At 56.7% G+C, this 19,139-nt stretch overlaps 3 protein-coding genes and 2 non-coding genes across 7 annotated transcripts; 4 read left to right on the top strand and 1 right to left on the bottom strand.

Moving 5' to 3' along the window:
* Positions 1 to 1,158: 1,158 nt before the first annotated feature.
* On the top strand, positions 1,159 to 3,766 carry LOC136295904 (C-signal-like). 2 transcript variants are annotated; one of them, XM_066194635.1, is made up of 6 exons: positions 1,159 to 1,834; positions 2,193 to 2,244; positions 2,450 to 2,637; positions 2,903 to 3,061; positions 3,156 to 3,275; positions 3,560 to 3,766. In XM_066194635.1, the coding sequence occupies exons 1-6, from the start codon at positions 1,688 to 1,690 to the stop codon at positions 3,671 to 3,673; spliced, it is 780 nt and encodes a 259-aa protein (XP_066050732.1). In that variant the 5' UTR covers positions 1,159 to 1,687; the 3' UTR covers positions 3,674 to 3,766. The 2 variants fall into 2 exon arrangements, with proteins under 2 accessions (XP_066050732.1, XP_066050733.1); XM_066194636.1 differs by lacking the exon at positions 1,159 to 1,834 and adding an exon at positions 1,896 to 2,085.
* A 1,460-nt stretch (positions 3,767 to 5,226) lies between these two features.
* Positions 5,227 to 7,787, top strand: LOC136295905 (C-signal-like). 2 transcript variants are annotated; one of them, XM_066194637.1, is made up of 6 exons: positions 5,227 to 5,603; positions 5,962 to 6,013; positions 6,219 to 6,406; positions 6,721 to 6,879; positions 7,237 to 7,356; positions 7,575 to 7,787. In XM_066194637.1, the coding sequence occupies exons 1-6, from the start codon at positions 5,457 to 5,459 to the stop codon at positions 7,686 to 7,688; spliced, it is 780 nt and encodes a 259-aa protein (XP_066050734.1). In that variant the 5' UTR covers positions 5,227 to 5,456; the 3' UTR covers positions 7,689 to 7,787. The 2 variants fall into 2 exon arrangements, with proteins under 2 accessions (XP_066050734.1, XP_066050735.1); XM_066194638.1 differs by lacking the exon at positions 5,227 to 5,603 and adding an exon at positions 5,653 to 5,854.
* A 1,523-nt stretch (positions 7,788 to 9,310) lies between these two features.
* Positions 9,311 to 9,382, top strand: TRNAH-GUG (transfer RNA histidin (anticodon GUG)). Its single transcript has one exon. It is a non-coding gene; the product is annotated as a tRNA-His (tRNA).
* Positions 9,383 to 11,196: 1,814 nt separating this feature from the next.
* TRNAK-UUU (transfer RNA lysine (anticodon UUU)) lies at positions 11,197 to 11,269 on the bottom strand. Its single transcript has one exon. It is a non-coding gene; the product is annotated as a tRNA-Lys (tRNA).
* A 1,446-nt stretch (positions 11,270 to 12,715) lies between these two features.
* Positions 12,716 to 18,745, top strand: LCAT (lecithin-cholesterol acyltransferase). Its single transcript, XM_066194664.1, has 6 exons — positions 12,716 to 12,917; positions 15,360 to 15,516; positions 15,980 to 16,095; positions 16,435 to 16,530; positions 16,618 to 16,842; positions 17,611 to 18,745. The coding sequence occupies exons 1-6, from the start codon at positions 12,770 to 12,772 to the stop codon at positions 18,231 to 18,233; spliced, it is 1,365 nt and encodes a 454-aa protein (XP_066050761.1). The 5' UTR covers positions 12,716 to 12,769; the 3' UTR covers positions 18,234 to 18,745.
* Positions 18,746 to 19,139: the final 394 nt, after the last annotated feature.

The raw sequence follows: 19,139 nt of genomic DNA on the forward strand, positions 1-19,139 counted from the left end.
GCTCTGTTGTGCATTGTGGGGCAGCCCAGATATCCCACTCGTCATCCCGGGATGCAGTGGTGCCCACAGCTGCCCTCAACTCACAGCTGTCACTGGCATCCCCATGAGTGTCCCATGGCACTGTGACTGCCCTCTGGAGACCTCCCCTCCACGAGGCACCGGAGAAGCTGGAGCAGGTTCCCTCTCCTGAGAGGAGAGAAATCTTCCAAGCCCCTGCAGGACTGGCTTTCCCCTGCCCAGGCTGAGCGGCCGGAGGGGCTGGGGGTCACAGGGACCAGCTGTCCCCTCCCCTCAGCTGGGGGATGCCTGGTCACGGGTGGGAGAGAGGGACACACAGTGCTTGGGCAGAGCACAGGGATCCTGCCCCTGGCTCACACGGGGCTGTTTGAGACTGGGTGTGGAGAGAGAGCAGAGAGGTATCAGCTGCCAGAGTTTACAGAGGTGGTGGCTACAGGGGAACCACAGGGGCACATGTGGGTCAGGGAAGGGGAGAGAAGTTGCTTGCCAAGCCCTTCTCTTCTTGAAGCTCCACAGCCAAGCACCTCATCCCCATGTCCTGGGCAGCCTGGAAGAGGCACAGCCCTGCCAGCAAAACCCAGGGAATGGGTGGGCAGGAGAGGAGACATTTCCCAGGCAGAAAATGTGTGTGGAGGTGGGAAATGGGACTGGGTGCTGGGACAAAGCATCAGCATGACCCGCTGGAAAGGCTCAGTCCTGGCTGCTGCTGTCCCAGTCTCTGTGCTTCCACCTGGGAGAAGCAGGCAGGGGGTGGGTGGCTGGGGCAGGGAGTGACCCATGGGCTCCCTCCCCTCCATGGGCACCGTGCCTGGGACAGCATCTCCAGCACCTCCCCTGGCACCTCACCTTGCTGGCCCGGTACGGGTACATGGGGGCCTCTGGCACCCTGAGGCACAGCCCGATGGAGCCCAGTTTGGTGGAGATGTTGATGACAGCGGCCCTGCTGCAGCTCAGACCCTCCTTCCCTTGGCCGCCTGCTCCAGGAGCGGCAGAAATTCCTGCTGCAAGGACACAGATGCTGCACTAAGATGTGCAAGCCTGAAGTTTGTGTCTTGCTGGAGTGCAAGGCCAGCAGCTGGTGATGTGCTGGCCACGCAGGTGCCCATCCTTCTGCCAGGAGGCTGGATCCACGGGGTTTGCTTCCCTCCATGGGTGCTTTGTTTCACTGGACAATCAGGGAATGGGCATTGGCTTGGAGGAGGCAAGATCAAGGCAGTGACTGTCTGCTCATGGCCATGTGAGGAATGTCCTGGCTCAGGGGACCGGGGAAGGGGCTTGAGATCAGCCTGTTCCAGTGTTGTGTGCGTCTGATGTGGAAAGCTCTTCTTGTGAAGGTGTCAAGCCCATGTGAGCCATGGAGCTTATCACATCTCTTCCACAGGCTGCTCCTTCTCTCCTCACCCACTTCTTCTCCTGGCTTATGGCACTAGATTTCCCAAGGACAGCAGAATTTGCCTGAACTCACCTAAGGTTTTTGCCCTTTGGAAACAAGGACTGGCTCCCAGCCAACATCTATGTCCTGGAGTCTGAAGGGCTGGAGCAGTTGCTCCTCCTGGATCCAAGGGTTGGTGTAAACACTGAGTGGGTGGGGTGTCTGTGGAAAACGCTATAAGGAAATATCAGGGAGCAGAGCAAACAGTGAGAGCTGGAGCAGAGGAGGACAAGCAACATGGGAGAGCTCTGTGTCCACTCCGTTCTGGTGACTGGGGCCAACCGAGGCATCGGCCTGGGGTTTGTCCAGCATTTCCTGAGGATGCCAAAACCACCACAGTGGATCTTTGCAACCTGTCGGGACCCCAAGGGCCAGAGAGCACAGGTGAGGCCAGGCTGGGAGGCAGTGACTGTGCTGGGGGACAGAAGCTCTTGGTGCCAGGGGGAGATTGGAACAGGGAGGGCACTTGCAAGTGTCTGGAGATGCACTCAGGCATCAGGGGCACAGGGCTGCTGGGCTGAGATAACGTGGGAGGAGCCGTGTATGGTATGTGTGGAGGGAACGGTGGTACTTTGTCATGGAGTCCTCCCCATCCATTGGATTCAGGGCAGCTGGAGCACCGTGCGGGGTTCACGGTAGTGCAGGGATGGAGCCAGAGCAATGTGGGCTTTCCCTGGGAAAGGCTGAGCCTCTGCACAGCCCCTCCAGCCTCTCCATGCTTACACAGTGCCCTCTCTTTCAGGAGTTACAGAATTTGGCCTCCAAGCACGCCAACATCATCATCATCCCGCTCGGTAGGTGCCCTGAGGTGGGGACCCTTTGCCCCAGTTCCCCTGGCGAGTGTCCAGGCTGGGCACACCCTGGGAGCTCCGTGCTGGGAGGGAGCTGTGCCAAAGGGCTGGTGCCTGCGGGGCCATCGGGCACTGCCACCTCTGGGGGAACAGAGGGGACTCCACCATGGGGACGCAGGCTCTGACCTCCCCTGTGTTGGCTCTGCAGAAGTCTCCGACCCCACCAGCATCAAGGCAGCTGCAGCCAAGGTTGGGGAGCACCTGCGGGGCTCTGGGCTGAACCTCCTCATCAACAATGCTGGAATTCTGAAGCCAAACAAACTTGATAATGAGACACTGGAGGACATGAGAGAGATTTACACCACCAACACAATTGGGCCCCTGCTGATGGGCCAGGTGAGACCCTCACCCAAGCTGGGCTGTCCTGGGGGAGCAGGAAGGGCCGGTGGGAGGGGATCCTGCCTCCACTCCGGTTACCAGTGGGCTCTCAGTTGATGAGAAGCTCGTGGAGCCATGGGCTGGAGCTCAGGAGCTGGAGCCTGGCAGGGAAGAGGAGGGAGGATGCCCCAGTGCTGGTGTCAGTGTTCCCCCCTGTGGAAGGGGCTTCTCCCCTGCCCTGTGCCATGTCCGTGTGTGCTCCTGCCCTTCTGTCTCCTCACAGGCGTTTCTGCCCTTGCTGAAGAAGGCTGCCCAGGGGAGCCCAGGCTCAGGGCTGAGCTGCAGCAAGGCTGCCATCGTCAACATATCCAGCACTGGCGGCTCCATCGGCTCTTGCTTGACCTGGGAGCGGATCCAAGCCGCCTCCTACCGCTGTAGCAAGGTACTATCACACTTTTGCTTCTCCTGCGCAGCTTTGGATCCCCTTGCAGCCCCCCTTCCCCTCCCACCACCATCCCTGCACTGTCTCCCCACAGGCTGCTCTGAACATGCTGAGCAAGTGCCAGTCCCTGGCGTACAAGGAGCACGGCATCCTCTGCGTCGCTCTCCACCCCGGCTGGGTGCAAACTGACTTGGGCAGCGCAGCCGGACTCACGGTAGGAATTCCACTGGGGCAGGGACTTCAGAGCTCCTGTGCTGATTTTCCCTGGGTGGGAGTTGCTGTCCTGAGCTCCTGCACATGGCTTCCCTGCCTGCCCAATCGCTGCTGGGGCAGCTCCCCTTGTCTGGGTGTCTCCAGCACCTCGGTTCCCTGCTTGGCTCCACTAGCCGGGTTGTTCAGGGTTTTCAGCTTTGCTCTTTGCCTTGGAATGCCTCCTTCCCCCAGTCTTGCCTGGGACAGGCCTCAGGCATGGGCTGCATCTCCCCCTCTGCCCCACAGCCCCCTGTGACAGTGGATGGCAGCGTGCAAGGGATGCTGAAGGTCCTCTCCTCCCTCTCCGAGAAGGAGACCGGCGCCTTCCTGGACTGGGAAGGAAAGGTCATACCCTGGTGAGACACCACTTCAGGATCCTGGCAGCCAGAAGGGACCCTGTGCCACTGCTCCCATGTTTCCCACACCTTCAATAAATTCCTGCCGATGCTTCCAGCTCTGTTGTGCATTGCGGGGCAGCACAGGTATCCTTCTTGTCATCCCAGGAGGATGCAGTGGTGCCCACAGCTGCCCTCAACTCACAGCTGTCACTGGCATCCCCATGAGTGTCCCATGGCACTGTGACTGCCCTCTGGAGACCTCCCCTCCACGAGGCACCGGAGAAGCTGGAGCAGGTTCCCTCTCCTGAGAGGAGAGAAATCTTCCAAGCCCCTGCAGGACTGGCTTTCCCCTGCCCAGGCTGAGCGGCCGGAGGGGCTGGGGGTCACAGGGACCAGCTGTCCCCTCCCCTCAGCTGGGGGATGCCTGGTCATGGGTGGGAGAGAGGGACACACAGTGCTTGGGCAGAGCACAGGGATCCTGCCCCGGGCTCACACGGGGCTGTTTGAGACTGGGTGTGGAGAGAGAGCAGAGAGGCATCAGCTGCCACAGTTTACAGAGGTGGTGGCTACAGGGGAACCACAGGGGCACATGTGGGTCAGGGAAGGGGAGAGAAGTTGCTTGCCAAGCCCTTCTCTTCTTGAAGCTCCACAGCCAAGCACCTCATCCCCATGTCCTGGGCAGCCTGGAAGAGGCACAGCCCTGCCAGCACAACCCAGGGAATGGGTGGGCAGGAGAGGAGACATTTCCCAGGCAGAAAATGTGTGTGGAGGTGGGAAATGGGACTGGGTGCTGGGACAAAGCATCAGCATGACCTGCTGGAAAGGCTCAGTCCTGGCTGCTGCTGTCCCAGTCTCTGTGCTTCCACCTGGGAGAAGCAGGCAGGGGGTGGGTGGCTGGGGCAGGGAGTGACCCATGGGCTCCCTCCCCTCCATGGGCACCGTGCCTGGGACAGCATCTCCAGCACCTCCCCTGGCACCTCACCTTGCTGGCCCGGTACGGGTACATGGGGGCCTCTGGCACCCTGAGGCACAGCCCGATGGAGCCCAGTTTGGTGGAGATGTTGATGACAGCGGCCCTGCTGCAGCTCAGACCCTCCTTCCCTTGGCCGCCTACTCCAGGAGCGGCAGAAATTCCTGCTGCAAGGACACAGATGCTGCACTAAGATGTGCAAGCCTGCAGTTTGTGTCTTGCTGGAGTGCAAGGCCAGCAGCTGGTGATGTGCTGGCCACGCAGGTGCCCATCCTTCTGCCAGGAGGCTGGATCCACGGGGTTTGCTTCCCTCCATGGGTGCTTTGTTTCACTGGACAATCAGGGAATGGGCATTGGCTTGGAGGAGGCAAGATCAAGGCAGTGACTGTCTGCTCATGGCCATGTGAGGAATGTCCTGGCTCAGGGGACCGGGGAAGGGGCTTGAGATCAACCTGTTCCAGTGTTGTGTGCGTCTGATGTGGAAAGCTCTTCTTGTGAAGGTGTCAAGCCCATGTGAGCCATGGAGCTTATCACATCTCTTCCACAGGCTGCTCCTTCTCTCCTCACCCACTTCTTCTCCTGGCTTATGGCACTAGATTTCCCAAGGACAGCAGAATTTGCCTGAACTCACCTAAGGTTTTTGCCCTTTGGAAACAAGGACTGGCTCCCAGCCAACATCTATGTCCTGGAGTCTGAAGGGCTGGAGCAGTTGCTCCTCCTGGATCCAAGGGTTGGTGTAAACCCTGAGTGGGTGGGGTGTCTGTGGAAAACGCTATAAGGAAATATCAGGGAGCAGAGCAAACAGTGAGAGCTGGAGCAGAGGAGGACAAGCAACATGGGAGAGCTCTGTGTCCACTCCGTTCTGGTGACTGGGGCCAACCGAGGCATCGGCCTGGGGTTTGTCCAGCATTTCCTGAGGATGCCAAAACCACCACAGTGGATCTTTGCAACCTGTCGGGACCCCAAGGGCCAGAGAGCACAGGTGAGGCCAGGCTGGGAGGCAGTGACTGTGCTGGGGGACAGAAGCTCTTGGTGCCAGGGGGAGATTGGAACAGGGAGGGCACTTGCAAGTGTCTGGAGATGCACTCAGGCATCAGGGGCACAGGGCTGCTGGGCTGAGATAACGTGGGAGGAGCCGTGTATGGTATGTGTGGAGGGAACGGTGGTACTTTGTCATGGAGTCCTCCCCATCCATTGGATTCAGGGCAGCTGGAGCACCGTGCGGGGTTCACGGTAGTGCAGGGATGGAGCCAGAGCAATGTGGGCTTTCCCTGGGAAAGGCTGAGCCTCTGCACAGCCCCTCCAGCCTCTCCATGTCTACTCAGTGCCCTCTCTTTCAGGAGTTACAGAATTTGGCCTCCAAGCACGCCAACATCATCATCATCCCGCTCGGTAGGTGCCCCGAGGTGGGGACCCTTTGCCCCAGTTCCCCTGGCGAGTGTCCAGGCTGGGCACACCCTGGGAGCTCCGTGCTGGGAGGGAGCTGTGCCAAAGGGCTGGTGCCTGCGGGGCCATCGGGCACTGCCACCTCTGGGGGAACAGAGGGGACTCCACCATGGGGACGCAGGCTCTGACCTCCCCTGTGTCGGCTCTGCAGAAGTCTCCGACCCCACCAGCATCAAGGCAGCTGCAGCCAAGGTTGGGGAGCACCTGCGGGGCTCTGGGCTGAACCTCCTCATCAACAATGCTGGAATTGCCAATCCAGACTCCCTTGGTAATGAGACGCTGGCAAATATGAGCCAGGTTTACACCACTAACACAATTGGGCCTCTGCTGATGGGCCAGGTGAGTCCCCAGCACTACAGCACAGCTCCAGAAGGATCCCTTCCCCTGCCCTCAAGCTGGACATTATAGAGGGTGTGAAAGGCCAGTGGGAGGGGCTCCTGTCACTGCTCTGGTGCCCTGATGGGCTCTCAGTTCATAAGAATCTCAGGGTGCCATGGGCTGGAGCTCAGGAACTGAAGCCAGACAGGCTGTGGCACTTGGAAGGAGAGGGAGCATGTCTCTGTGATGTTGCCAATGTTCCCCACTGTGTAAGGAGCTTCTCCCCTGCCCTGTGCCATGTCCGTGTGTGCTCCTGCCCTTCTGTCTTGTCACAGGCGTTTCTGCCCTTGCTGAAGAAGGCTGCCCAGGGGAGCCCAGGCTCAGGGCTGAGCTGCAGCAAGGCTGCCATCGTCAACATGTCCAGCTATGCAGGCTCCATTCAGGATATGTATGTATGGGAACTTGGACAAGTTGTCGCGTATCGCTGCAGCAAGGTACTGCCAGATTTTGCTGGGGGTGAGCCCAGATATTTTCACCTCCAAATGATCACACTGCCTTCCAACCTCCCCCTCAGTCTGTACCCTTCTCTACACTGTGACTGAGCTCCTGTCAGTCTCTGGGTGCCCATCACAGCACAGTTATGTACCTGGCCCTGGGTGCTACCTCAGAGGGACATGATCCAATGGGACTTCAACTAGGCTGGGCATCCACACAGGGATAGTGAGGGAGCATCATGTGCCCCAGGAAGTGGCCCCCTCTGCCCTATGTTTGCCCCAGCTGTGGGGTCTGCACATTTATCCTGGCAGCTGCCTTTCCCCTTCCACTGCCGTCCCCTCCCTGTCTCCCCACAGGCTGCTCTGAACATGCTGAGCAAGTGCCAGTCCCTGGCGTACAAGGAGCACGGCATCCTCTGCGTCGCTCTCCACCCGGGCTGGGTACAAACCGACATGACAAGCACAGGATCTTTTAAGGTATGAGATCTCCTGTCCATGGTCTGGGAGAACCTCATCATTCAAGAATGTAGAGTTTGCTGGGGTTTCATGCTGGGCTGAGTGAGAACTCCTGGGCAGATACTCTGGAGGCACAGGAGGGAGGGAGATGAGAATATGGGAATGCTTCTTGCCCAGAACAATGATCTATTTCAAGGCAGACCCTTGAGCACAGAACTGTTTCTCCCTCTGCCCCACAGCCTCCCCTAACAGTGGACGACAGTGTGCAAGGGATGGTGAAGGTGCTGTCCTGCATCTCTGAGAAGGAGACTGGCGCCTTCCTAGACTGGGAAGGGAAGGTCATACCCTGGTGAGACACCACTTCAGGATTCTGACTGTGAGGACCTTTGCTGCTGCACCACGTTGTGCCTGTCCCTTAGTAAACGAATGTCTACAAACAATAAGTAGCACTGTGTGAGCCTCCTTCCCTTGATCTTCTATTAACTAACACTGAGAGAGCCCTCACTGGTGCTTTGAGAGCTCTTCTCACTTATTTCCGCATACCATTGAGCTAGGTTGATCTGAACATTTGATCTTGTCTAACTGGGGATCTGGACACCATCCTGATAGGAATTTGACCCTGAGCTCATCCCAGAGCTCTCCCTTAGAATGGCAGAACCACCTTACAATAACTCAGGCATTCCTCCCAGTGAGTCCTTCCTTGTTTGTCCATTGAAAGTCCAAGCATAGCACTGCTCATCATTAGCTCCTCTACCACATAGGTCAGGAAGACAAAACCTGACGTGATCTTCCTGGCTTGCTTATGCTCTGCTGCGTTCCTCCAGCAGAGATCAAAGTAGTTAAATACACCCATGAAGACCAGGGCCTCAAATGGGGAATCTGTAAGTGCAGTCCTGAGCCCTCTCAGGGATGGGAACCTATTCTGTCTTTCTGTTAAATCCTGTCTGCACCTCTCTTCTTGGGGGCTGCGCTCCCTGTTCCGAGCTGGTGTGTGGAGGCAGGATAGGCTTTTGGTGTTGTGTACATTCCCATGGGGTACACGTGGCACTGGAGGCTCCATGTTGGGCAGAGATGCCCACAGGTGCTCTGGGACTCACCATGGGGTGGTGGAGTGGGGTGTGGGACCAAATGGGCACAAGGGGCCTTGGGGGTCCATGGGGATCCCCCACTGTATATCCTGTGGTGCATGGAGGGATGGGGAGGAGGCAGCAGTGGGATGGTACCCAGGGGGCTGTGGGCTGCGGGCTGCCTTGGATGTGGAGCAGGGATCTCCCAACCCCACTGAGTCCTTTCTTCACCACCAGCACTGAGCCCAACCTGCACCAGGGCCGGGAGCAGCATATGCAACTCTGGAGTCACCAAAGTACAATCCTGAAGGCATGAAACTGGGGAGAAAACATGGAGAAGGATCATGATTAGACAGGGAGATGGCAGTGGGACCCTGGATGTGATGGATGACAGGGGCCAGGGACATTCTGGATTGCCCAGACTTCCCTGACTGTATCCTTCCCACAGCACCACTGAGTTCCCCACGGAGATCCTTGTGCCATTTGTTGTATTTTTAAACTGAATTCTCTCAAATCTGTGGTATTGCACACGGTGCTAAAAAGTTAAATAATTCCTCACCTCTTGTACCACTTAGATTTAGCTGAAATTATTATAATCCTGATTTTGCTGTTTTATAGGATGATGGCCCCACTGCATAAGACCCTTCAACAGCGCTGTCCTTGGCAGCAGTCTCATTTCCTGGGTGCCATCCCAGCACTGCCGGTGTTTTACACCATTTAAGGTCCCATTCCAGATTGCCAAGGCTCTGAGCAGCAGCATCCAAGTCCATTTGTAGCCTCCTTAATTAAAGAGGATTTGTTGGCCAGGCTGTGCTGGGTGTCCATGCCAGGGGAGGGGACAGTGCAGGGACTTTCCTCCCCGTGGTCCCAGGCTGTGGCAGGACCCAGCAGGTGGCAGGATCTCTTCTGCTGTGATCGTATAGTGGTCAGTACTCTGCGTTGTGGCCGCAGCAACCTCGGTTCGAATCCGAGTCACAGCAATTTTTGTCAAGAGGCGGGAGGGAGGCAGCTGTGAGGGGGTTGGTACCAAAAGATGCCGTGCCCTGGGAGGGGGCCACAAGATTGGATGGTCCAAGAGCGACCAGACTCATACCAACGATTTCCCGACCTGTAGTCATTGTGCAGGGTCTCTTCAGTGAGGCTGCAGCGACGCTCCTGGGAAAGCGCTCCAGCTTCTCCATTTTGCAGGCAAACGAAAATTTAGAGGAATTTGCCCAGCCTTCCACATTCCACTTCCTCACAGTTTTACAGAAAGAGGACCAGAAAATGCTGTGGCTGCCCGGCAGAGTGAGAGGAGGTGGGAGGCAGAAGCATACTCAGCTCCTGGCTCTCAGGGCATGAAGGATCTGCCACAGCAGAAGAAGGAAGATAACCAGATGAAAGTCCAGCTGCTGGCACTCCCTACTCCAGCAGAGCAGGACTTTGGCTGCAGGACCTCCAGGGAGGCTTTCACAGCAGAGGAAAAATCCACCCACAGCTGAGGGGTGACCCTGACTGACTGTAGCTATGGGAACTCGAGGCCTCATGGGCACCAAGAAACAGGTGGAGATCTCTGAGTCCACCGGGAGAAGCTTCAGCCTGGGGAAGCCTCTTAAACAGTTGCTTTTACCCTTCTGGAGCCTTAATGGAGTCACCCTGTTTGCTTGGACTTGGTGCCCTCTCCTGACAGCTGCGCAGAACTCCCTTGTGGTCGGCAGCTTTCAAAAGAGAAGTTACATAAGGTGTGGCACAGGCTGGTGGCGGAGAAGGCACCACCCAAGCAGTGGGTCTCAACTCACCACTGTGGGGGCATCTGAAAGTAGCAGAAGGCTGCTGCACTCAGGCAGGTGAGTTCAGCCGTCTGCAGGGCTGGTGCTTGGGAAAAGGAGGGGGTGGACTTTTTTTCTAGCACAAAATAAATTTCTTTTCTTTTGTATCTTATCCAGAGCAAGAAATGAAGGGGGGGGGGGGGGGGAATTATTGCACATTTACTTTTAGGATTTGCGGTTTATAGGGCACTTACTTGCATGACTTCACACTCCTCCAACATTCATTTACTAAAAATACATATCTCTTTATTTAAGGAAAGCATTTTTCCCTTCGAAAGATAATACAGGAGGAAGAGAAGGCAAACATCTGGAGAAGCTGCCCATTAGCAGCAGCAGTGCCTGCCCCACTTTTACCCAGCTGAGCAGCAGAAACACAAGGAAATACATAACTTCTCATTCCTTTTTTTTACAGGGGATATTTTTCATCCATAATTGGTTGATTTTCTGTTAAAAGAGTTTCTATTTTGCAAAAATATCCCAAAGTGTCTATGCACCTACAGGGCAGTCCAGGGCTTGACTGAGGGCTTGACTGAGGCAGTTTGGTGACCCCACGAGTCACTGCAGCCTCTGCTCTCACATGAACTGTGTTCTCTTAAGGTGATGCAGGGCTCTGCTGGGAAACTTCCACTCATCGCCCTCCCAGTGAAAAAGGGTCTCCTGATGTTCAGCTGGAGCCTTTTCTGTTCCAGTGTGTGCCCATGGCCTCTGGCACTGGGCACCATGGAACAGAACCTGGCTTCCCTCCCAGGAGAGATGGCTCCAGTCCCTTCAGTATCTTCACAGAGATCGTCACAAATAAAAAAAAAAAAAAATAAAAACAATTGCCAGCACGAAACCAAACTTTAAGATCACTGTCTGAAATCAGTTGGGGCACCCGAGCACCCTTCACTGAGGGACTTGTTCCCTGCAACACTTGCCCCAGGCAGCACCATCCTGGCAGGAGGAGGTGCCGCTCCTGCCCATGGGCTCCTAAAGGATAAAGCCACCGCCTGAACAGGGGCTTGAACCCTGGACCCTCAGATTAAAAGTCTGATGCTCTCCCAACTGAGCTATCCAGGCTCACATTAGGATGCTGGGGGGCCTGCCTGTGACAGCCAGGGGGGGACCCCGCTTTCCTGCAACATTGCAGGGACAATGTGAGGAACCACTTTGATATTTCCCACTCCCACACCACCCCAACGAGGCTGCCAGCGCAGGCCAGTCTGAAAACCCGACTTCTGGGAATCTCCCTGGGCGCTGATCAGGCGCAGGGATGCGCCCTGGGAAGATGCCGGTGCCGCAGGGATGCGCAGGCGGGGAGGGGAGCAGGATGCTGCGGGTGCGGCTGTAAAACCTCCTCTGCTCCCCGAGGGAGGCAGGAGGGTCCCGCCGGGGGACAGGAGCAGCAGCGGTGGCTGTGGCCGCACAGGGGCCCGAGCTCTGTTCTGTGGCTGCAGCAGCCTCGGTTCGAATCCGAGTCCCAGCGGCGCTTTTGCGGGAGCCGCGTTAAAGCAGGAGAGAGGCGGCTGCGGGGAGTTGAGTTGCATATACCGAGCCTGGATGGGAACCTACGGGTGCCACCCCACATCTTCTATTGCCCTTCCTCCCCATTCTTCAGGAAGGGGCCCCTCTGCCCCACGGGGAACCCATCCTGTCCACCATCCCACGCACCAGTGCCCTACAGCATCCCTGCCCCACCTCACACTTCCTTGGGAGGAAGAAGACATCTTCCCTTCAGCAGGAGAATATGATTTTGCCCCATCCCTTGAAGTGTTCAAGGCCACGTTGGAGGGGGCTTGGAGCATCCTGGTCTTGTGGGAGGTGTCCCTGCTATACCCTGGCAGGGGATTGAAATGAGATGAACTTTAAGGTCCCTTCCAGCCTGAGCATCCCTTGTCCCTGAGGGTCTGTAGTATCCAGTGCAGGCTGAAGCTGCAGGGGCTTCCTCCAGCTGGGACTGTCACAGAAAGGGCCTTCCAGTGGATACTGGGAGGATGCTGCACGGGGCAAGGGCAGTGCCCAGGATGGCACTGGGGAATGTGGCACTGCCAAGTGGCACAAGGAGTTGCCCAGATATGTCTTTTCCTATCCCAGCCCCTCCATCTTCTCCCAGATACCTGGGGTCCACCTGGCCACTCTGGCAGCACCAGCATCCCCTGCCAGGGGCAGGAGATGTGGAAGAGGGGCTGTGTTCACCGAGGCAGGGAGTGAGCAGCCCTGGGCAGCCCTGGGGTGTTACCCCTAGAGAACCATGCAGGGGCAAGAACGTGGCAGCCACCTCCCCAGAACATGGCAAAGGGACACGGAGGCACTGAGAAGCTGCTTAACCTGCAGCACCCCAGAGCAGGGCTCTCGGGGCACTCAGAACCCCACAGCACAACTGGACTGGTTTTGACAGGCCATGGCTTGTCTATAAGGCCAGTCCTTCGTCCCTCCCTGTCCCTCCTCCTCCTCCTCATGGCCAGCCCCTTGCAGCTCTCCCCTCCCCTGCAGCCCGGGTGCCTCTTGGCTGGACCTGCGTAAAAATTATAAAAGGCTGTTTGGCTTGGAGCCGTCCGGAGGATCCCGGCCGAGCCTGCCATGGGGAGCAGCGGCGCCGGGGTTGTGTTGCTGACGTTGTCGCTGCTCCTGCAGCCCACGTCCCAGTTCTGGCTCTTCAACGTCCTCTTTCCACCCACCACCACCCCTGAAGCTCCCCCGACGAACAGCACACCGCCTGTGGTACTCGGTAAGGTCGCACTGGCACGGGCACCCTGCGGGGTAAGGGTGGGTACCCTGGCTGCCACACAGCCCCCCAAAGCAGGCAGTGAGGATGGGGTCCTGGGCTGCTGGTGACTCGGTGGGGTTTGACTGCAGTGGGTCTTGGCTGTCTGAGTTGGAGCCACCAAGTGAGGGTGTCGCACAGCTCCTCAGTCCCCTCCCATTCCCTGGGATAGGGACACTGGGCTGGCCGTGCCCAGGTAGAGCTTTTTGGAGCTGAGGGGATGGACTAGGCACCCCAGAAAGCAAATGGGTCTCTGATATCTCACACCTGGCCCACAGAATGTTTTAGGGCTTTTTTGGGTCTGGGGAACTCTGCTGGCAGAGGAACGGGGGCTGCAGCACAACCTCTTCTGCCACTTCCCAAACAGGCTGCCATTGGTGCAGTGGGTGGATCTACCACCGCTCTCCTGAAGCCCACTCTTTTCCCAGTCCCTGGAGATGGCTAAGTCATCCTCTGCCGCTGCAAAAGAGGATCCACCTCACATCCTACCCAATGCCAACTCTGACTGGGGGCAAGCCAGCAGGAAAAGGGGCACAGGGAGATTAAAGGAGATGTGAGGGCATCATCTCAGGGAGGTGGAAGCAGCCACCACCAGCTGGTACCTCTGTGCTGCATGGCTCTGCCTTCCTTTGCCCCTGTGCCACACCTGGCACTTGAGCTCAGGTCTTGCCATGAAAATTCTGCTGAGCAGAGTTGGGGTTTTCCTCCTTTTTCTTGAATCATGATGAGTTTCCCCTTAAAAAAAGAGAAGAGAAAAAGAAGAAGATCCCTCCCTGCTACACTGCCAAGGGCTGACCCTGTAAATTCCCTTCCCAGGGGCATCAGAGGGCACAGGCCTCCATGTCCTGAGGTGGTCAGAACACCCAGGTCACTGTCACCAAGGTGCCTCTTTTCAGGATTACCTGTGACAGTCGGAGCATCTCCTTTTGTCCCCGGTAGCAGCCTCAGGCCATGTCCCAAGCCCAGCCAGACCCGGATGCCGCTTGGCTGCTCCTCCTGCTGCTCAGCATCCGCGAGTAACCCATCCCCCTGGGCCAGGCGTCCCGGAAACCCCCAGTGCCCTTGGGACCACTGATAACCCCTCTGCCCTCACAGAACTCCCTTAATAATTACCTAATGTCCTCTGGAAAGGGAGGCAGAGCTCAGGGCTGTGTGACAGGGGCAGAGGGGCTGCCTGAAGGCTGTGCACCTGCAGGGGCCGTCAGAACAGCTCAAGATCCTGCTCCTCTTGCTGACCAGGGAAGTTCCTTCTGCTCACTCTCTACCAGGGCTCTCCTACACCTGTCTGATCCCCATCCAGGTGCTTTGAAGACAGGATTAGGCCCTCCCTGTACCCTAGGGACATGCCACAGGCATGAAGGAGCTGTGAGGCAGGTTGAGGAAGGTAACTGCAACATCTCCTTCCCCTCTTGCATGGCATGAGGCATTGATGGCCCACACTAGCCCCAGCCGTGTACTGCAGGCAAGTCCTTGGACCTGCTGGGGCCTTGGGATTCGTCACCTGGTGCTCCCATTCCACCAGGTTCACTGTCCCCTGCAGTCATTCACCTCTTGTCCTCACCCTTATAGTCAGTGCTGGCACCAGGATCCGGCTCTTTGCTCCTGCACACAGCTGGGAAAGCTCTCCATGGTGTCTGATCCCAGCATAGGCACATCTCACAGGGTAGCAGCAGGATGGGCATCCCATCCCTGCTGGGAACCACACTGACGCTCCCAGAGGCACACCAAACACCCTGGTGACTGTCACCCTCCACTGAAAGAGGCCAGGGCACACCAATGAACTCTCTTAAAGCTGTGCTGTGTTTCCCAGACACACCATTCCCACTGAATTTCTGCACAGTACATTTCTGCTCAGCACTGAACCTTGACTCAGAGACCTTGGTCAGCCTGTATGGAGGATTTAAAGCTCAGGAAACTCTCCCTGGGAACTCTGCACCCCTGAGCTGCCTATTACCCCAGGACAAGTTGGCAGGACTGCATTAGGAATGGGCAGGCCCCCAAGCAGCACCAATTTCTTACCCCAGGCTGCAGCAAGGAGAAGAGGGTGGAAACCCATCCAGGGAGGGGGAGTAATCTAGGATATTTTGTGCTGCTGGGGACTCATGTGTTTGAGCCAAGGGTGACAGCTCTGGGGTCAGCCCATGGAAATGCAGCTCTAGGGGTTCCCAAGGATGCATTTTAGCACTGTTTTCGTGCTCACCCAGCATCTCAGCTCCAAGCACCCTCTCTCCTGTGCGGAGCAGGTTGTTCTCCAGGGATGCTGCTCCAGCAGGTGCCCAGCCATCCCCAGGCAACCCCAGGGGAGCACTGCCTGGGGCGTGGGGTAAGTGCCAGGTTGGGCAGCCCCACAGGGTCAGTGGGATGGGGTTTGTAACTGGCTCTGCTCTCCCTCTGTGGTGCCTCCAGTGCCCGGGTGTCTTGGGAACCAGCTGGAAGCAAAGCTGGACAAGCCAGATGTGGTGAACTGGATGTGCTACCGCAAAACAGAGGATTATTTCACCATCTGGCTCAACCTCAATACCTTCCTGCCAGTGGGGGTTGACTGCTGGATCGATAACACCAGGTACCATCCAAAGCTACCCTGGGAGTTCCCTGGGGAAATGACCTACCAAAGATCCCTTCCCTCTCCTCCCCCTGGCCATGATCTAGCACACATGGAAAAAAAATGGGACTGTGGGATTGTTTGGGAACACCAGTAACTGGCTAATGCTCTGAGCATCTGTCCCTTTCCCATGTCCCTGCCATGTGCTCAAGCCCAGCCAGACCACCCTGAGCACCCACTGGAGATGCTGCCATCCCACCTGGAGCTGCAGGGTGAGGGGGCTGTGGCAGCTGGCACCATCAGAGCCTCCTATCCTAGGATGCCAGAAGAGCAGAATGGGCACTGGCTGGGCTCCAGTGCACCTCACATCCACACGAGGCTTGGAAACAGCCAGGTCCAAGCTGCTACCCAGTGATCTTGACCCCTGCCCCATGTTCCCCATGGGGACATGGCTCTTCTGCCACCTCTTGTCCTGTCCCCACAGGGTGGTGTACAACCGAACCTCTCGGAAAATGTCCAATGCCCCAGGGGTGCATATCCGTGTTCCTGGCTTTGGCAAGACCTATTCTGTGGAATACCTGGATCAGAGCAAGCTGGCAGGTGAGAAGAGGAGAGGCCAGGGTGTCTGGGGATCTCATGCACTCCCTTCAAATGGGGAGGTGTCCCCATGTCTCCAGCAGGGACTGTTCTGCAGAGAACCTAGGACCCTGGGAATGAGGGACACTAGCCTGGGGGACACACTCCAGTTGAGTACTGGCAGGGACCACCCCATCCTTGACCCCAGTACTCAATGGGATGCACAGTCACTACGTCTGGCTGGAGCCACTGAGCTACAGGGCTTACCAGGGAACATTTTGACCATGACCAGGACTAGAATGGAAAAAGTTTGACAAGAGAAGACCACAGACCTAATTCCCCACTTGCTCCCTCTGCCCACAGGCTACCTGCACACCATGGTGCAGAACCTGGTGAACAACGGCTACGTGAGGGACCAGACGGTTCGGGCAGCCCCCTACGACTGGAGGGTTGGACCCCGTAAGTCTGGGGGTTGTGGCCAGGCCCCCCATGCACAGAGGGATGCAGGATGACTCTCATGGCATCATGCTCTCCTCTTGTCCACAGAGGAGCAGCCCGAATACTTCCAGAACCTGAAGGCGCTGATCGAGGAGATGCACGATGAGTACCAGAGACCTGTCTTCCTCATTGCACACAGCATGGGCAACCTGCACGTCCTCTACTTCCTGCTGCAGCAGACACAAGCCTGGAAAGATCAGTACATTGGGGGGTTCATTTCCCTGGGTGCCCCCTGGGGAGGCTCTGTCAAGCCCCTGCGTATCCTGGCATCTGGTAGGTGACTCTTTGTGTGCAGCTACCTCTTCGTTTTCTTTCACTCCCGCAGAAATGGAAGGGTGGTTAGTGGGCAGGGAAAGGACACAGTAGTGAAAGACATGGGGGACCCAGTTCCTGTTTAGCCTTTTTGCAGCCCAGAGAGCCACAATCACTTTCCTAATGCTGACAGCCCAGAATATCTACAAGTCACAAGTCCAAAAATACATGAGATTAAAAATGGTGTGCTTGAAGGTTTTAACATCTGGCCCCTTGCATCACCCTAAAGTCACCTGCTGATATTTTTCTCTGTTGTCACAAGAGCCAGAGATATTTTTGAGGTCATCTGAGGTCATTCCATGGTCTTAGGACTCCAGACATACCAAAAATGCCAAGGCTTGAAGGAAACATGCAAGTTTGCCAACTACTCCTGCTCACTCCTGTCCCTTCAGGCAGGTGTGGAGGTGCCAGGGTTGCAGGGAACGTTCAGGGCTGGGTTGATCTGTGCCATCACACGTCCAGGTTTGTCTCCCCTCAGGCCCTTTGAGCAGGTAGAGATGTGGAGAGAAGACTTTGGAAGGCTATTCTTGATATCTGCAGACAGGGGGATAAGGAGAGGATGTAAGGTTATGGTCAGGGTAGGGCTAAGGAGGGGAGGAGCTGAGCTGGAGAAGGCCAGGGGACAGAGGTGAGTCACTGCAGGGAGGGCTGATTCCAGCTGCCCAAAGGCTCAGTCTGTGAGGGGACATTGTGGTGCCATTTTGTGGTGAGCCCTTGCTTGTCCTACAGGTGACGAACAGGGCATCCCACTCATGTCCAACATCAAGCTCCGTGAAGAGCAGCGCATGACCACCACCAGCCCCTGGATGTTCCCCACGACCCTGGCCTGGCCTGAGAACCACGTTTTCATCTCCACACCCTCCTACAACTACACCTACCGCGACTACCAGCGCTTCTTCACCGACGTCAACCTGGAGGATGGCTGGTACATGTGGGAGGACATGAAGGACTTGTTGAAGGATTTACCCCCTCCTGGGGTGGACACGTATTGCCTCTATGGCACAGGCTTCCCCACTGCAGAGACTTATATTTATGATGAGCGTTTCCCCTATGAGGACCCTGTGGACATAATTTATGGCGATGGGGATGACAGTGTCAACACACGCAGCTTGGAGCTGTGCAAGCGATGGCGTGACCAGCAAAAGCAGAAGGTGTATGTCCAGGAGCTGAGAGGTGCCCACCACTTCAACATGGTCTTCAGCAACCTGACACTCAGTTATATCAACGAAATCCTGCTGGGGAGCAAAGAGGAGCAGGACCAGCCAGGGCAGGCGATATTCAGCCCGGAGGCTGGGAAGTTGGGGAAGATCCTACGTGAATTCAAGGTCCTTAAGGAGCCTAAAAAGAACTGAGAGAACAGAGGGCCAGCTTCCCTCCATGATGGTAGGCACCACAAACTGCCACACAGGGGAGCAAAGGACTAGGAGCTGAGTTTGGAACGAAAGTGAGCAAGACCAACAGCTCGGGTGGATGGGCTGGCACCCACTTCCACACTGATTGGTTCTTCTTTCGGGAACGGTGATTCATTTTACTTCAGAGGCTTGTCACTTCCCACTAGCGGGTGGATAACTAACCATGCTGCCAGCTCATTAACATCACACTCGTGAATTCCAGCACATGCACAAGCCCTCATTGCTAGCAGGCCATTTTTAGGCACTTTAGAGGCTGTGGACCTGTGGTGCTGCAGCTTCTGCTCACTTGGGACAGAGCAACAAGACAATAACAAGTGCAGGTTCTGATTTACCAGGTGGTCACAGAGGTAGCATGGGGGTGGCACAGTAGGTATGGCTTACAGAGCAGTGAGCTAGGCTCCTTGGGCAAGACCAACTTGAAATCAGCAGATTTACAGTATAATAAACACACTTTGCTTCTGCATGCTGTGCCTGCCTTGTCTTTCAGAGCTGGATGGTGAAGCCAGCCATAATGAAAAAGTGAGGTACTTGCTGCCTGCAGGCACTCCAGGAGACGAGGCTTTGGGAAAGACCATAAGGCCAATGATGCAGCTGGGGCTGGTGATGTGACCAGGGCTAACTAGCAACATGATGCGGGTGACAATGTGGTTGGGGCTGGTGACATAACCAGGGTTGGTGGTGCTACTGAGGCATGATGCAACTGGTGCTGGCAGAGCAACTGGAATGGAAATCCAAGTGGCCTTGGAAATGCAACTGGGACTGGTGACGCAACTGGGGGATGGCGATGCAGTTGGGGTTGGTGACACAGTTAGGGGTAGGATGCAGCCAAGGCTGGAGATGCAAACA

This window comes from Chamaea fasciata, unplaced genomic scaffold (assembly GCF_029207755.1).
Source record: "Chamaea fasciata isolate MVZ Bird 193981 ecotype frontalis unplaced genomic scaffold, bChaFas1.0.hap1 SCAF_12, whole genome shotgun sequence".
In the NCBI taxonomy this organism is placed as follows: Eukaryota; Metazoa; Chordata; class Aves; order Passeriformes; family Sylviidae; genus Chamaea; species Chamaea fasciata.

Excerpts from the sequence above, each read along its gene's own strand:
- LOC136295904 (XM_066194635.1), top strand. The coding sequence starts at position 1,688 with ATGGGAGAGCTCTGTGTCCACTCCGTTCTGGTGACTGGGGCCAACCGA. Across the intron at positions 2,638-2,902 it reads GGCCCCTGCTGATGGGCCAG|GCGTTTCTGCCCTTGCTGAA; the intron begins GTGAGACCCTCA and ends GTCTCCTCACAG. Across the intron at positions 3,276-3,559 it reads GCAGCGCAGCCGGACTCACG|CCCCCTGTGACAGTGGATGG; the intron begins GTAGGAATTCCA and ends TCTGCCCCACAG.
- LCAT (XM_066194664.1), top strand. The coding sequence starts at position 12,770 with ATGGGGAGCAGCGGCGCCGGGGTTGTGTTGCTGACGTTGTCGCTGCTC. Across the intron at positions 12,918-15,359 it reads CACACCGCCTGTGGTACTCG|TGCCCGGGTGTCTTGGGAAC; the intron begins GTAAGGTCGCAC and ends TGGTGCCTCCAG. Across the intron at positions 16,531-16,617 it reads CGACTGGAGGGTTGGACCCC|AGGAGCAGCCCGAATACTTC; the intron begins GTAAGTCTGGGG and ends TCTTGTCCACAG.
- LOC136295905 (XM_066194637.1), top strand. The coding sequence starts at position 5,457 with ATGGGAGAGCTCTGTGTCCACTCCGTTCTGGTGACTGGGGCCAACCGA. Across the intron at positions 5,604-5,961 it reads CCAAGGGCCAGAGAGCACAG|GAGTTACAGAATTTGGCCTC; the intron begins GTGAGGCCAGGC and ends CCTCTCTTTCAG. Across the intron at positions 7,357-7,574 it reads CAAGCACAGGATCTTTTAAG|CCTCCCCTAACAGTGGACGA; the intron begins GTATGAGATCTC and ends TCTGCCCCACAG.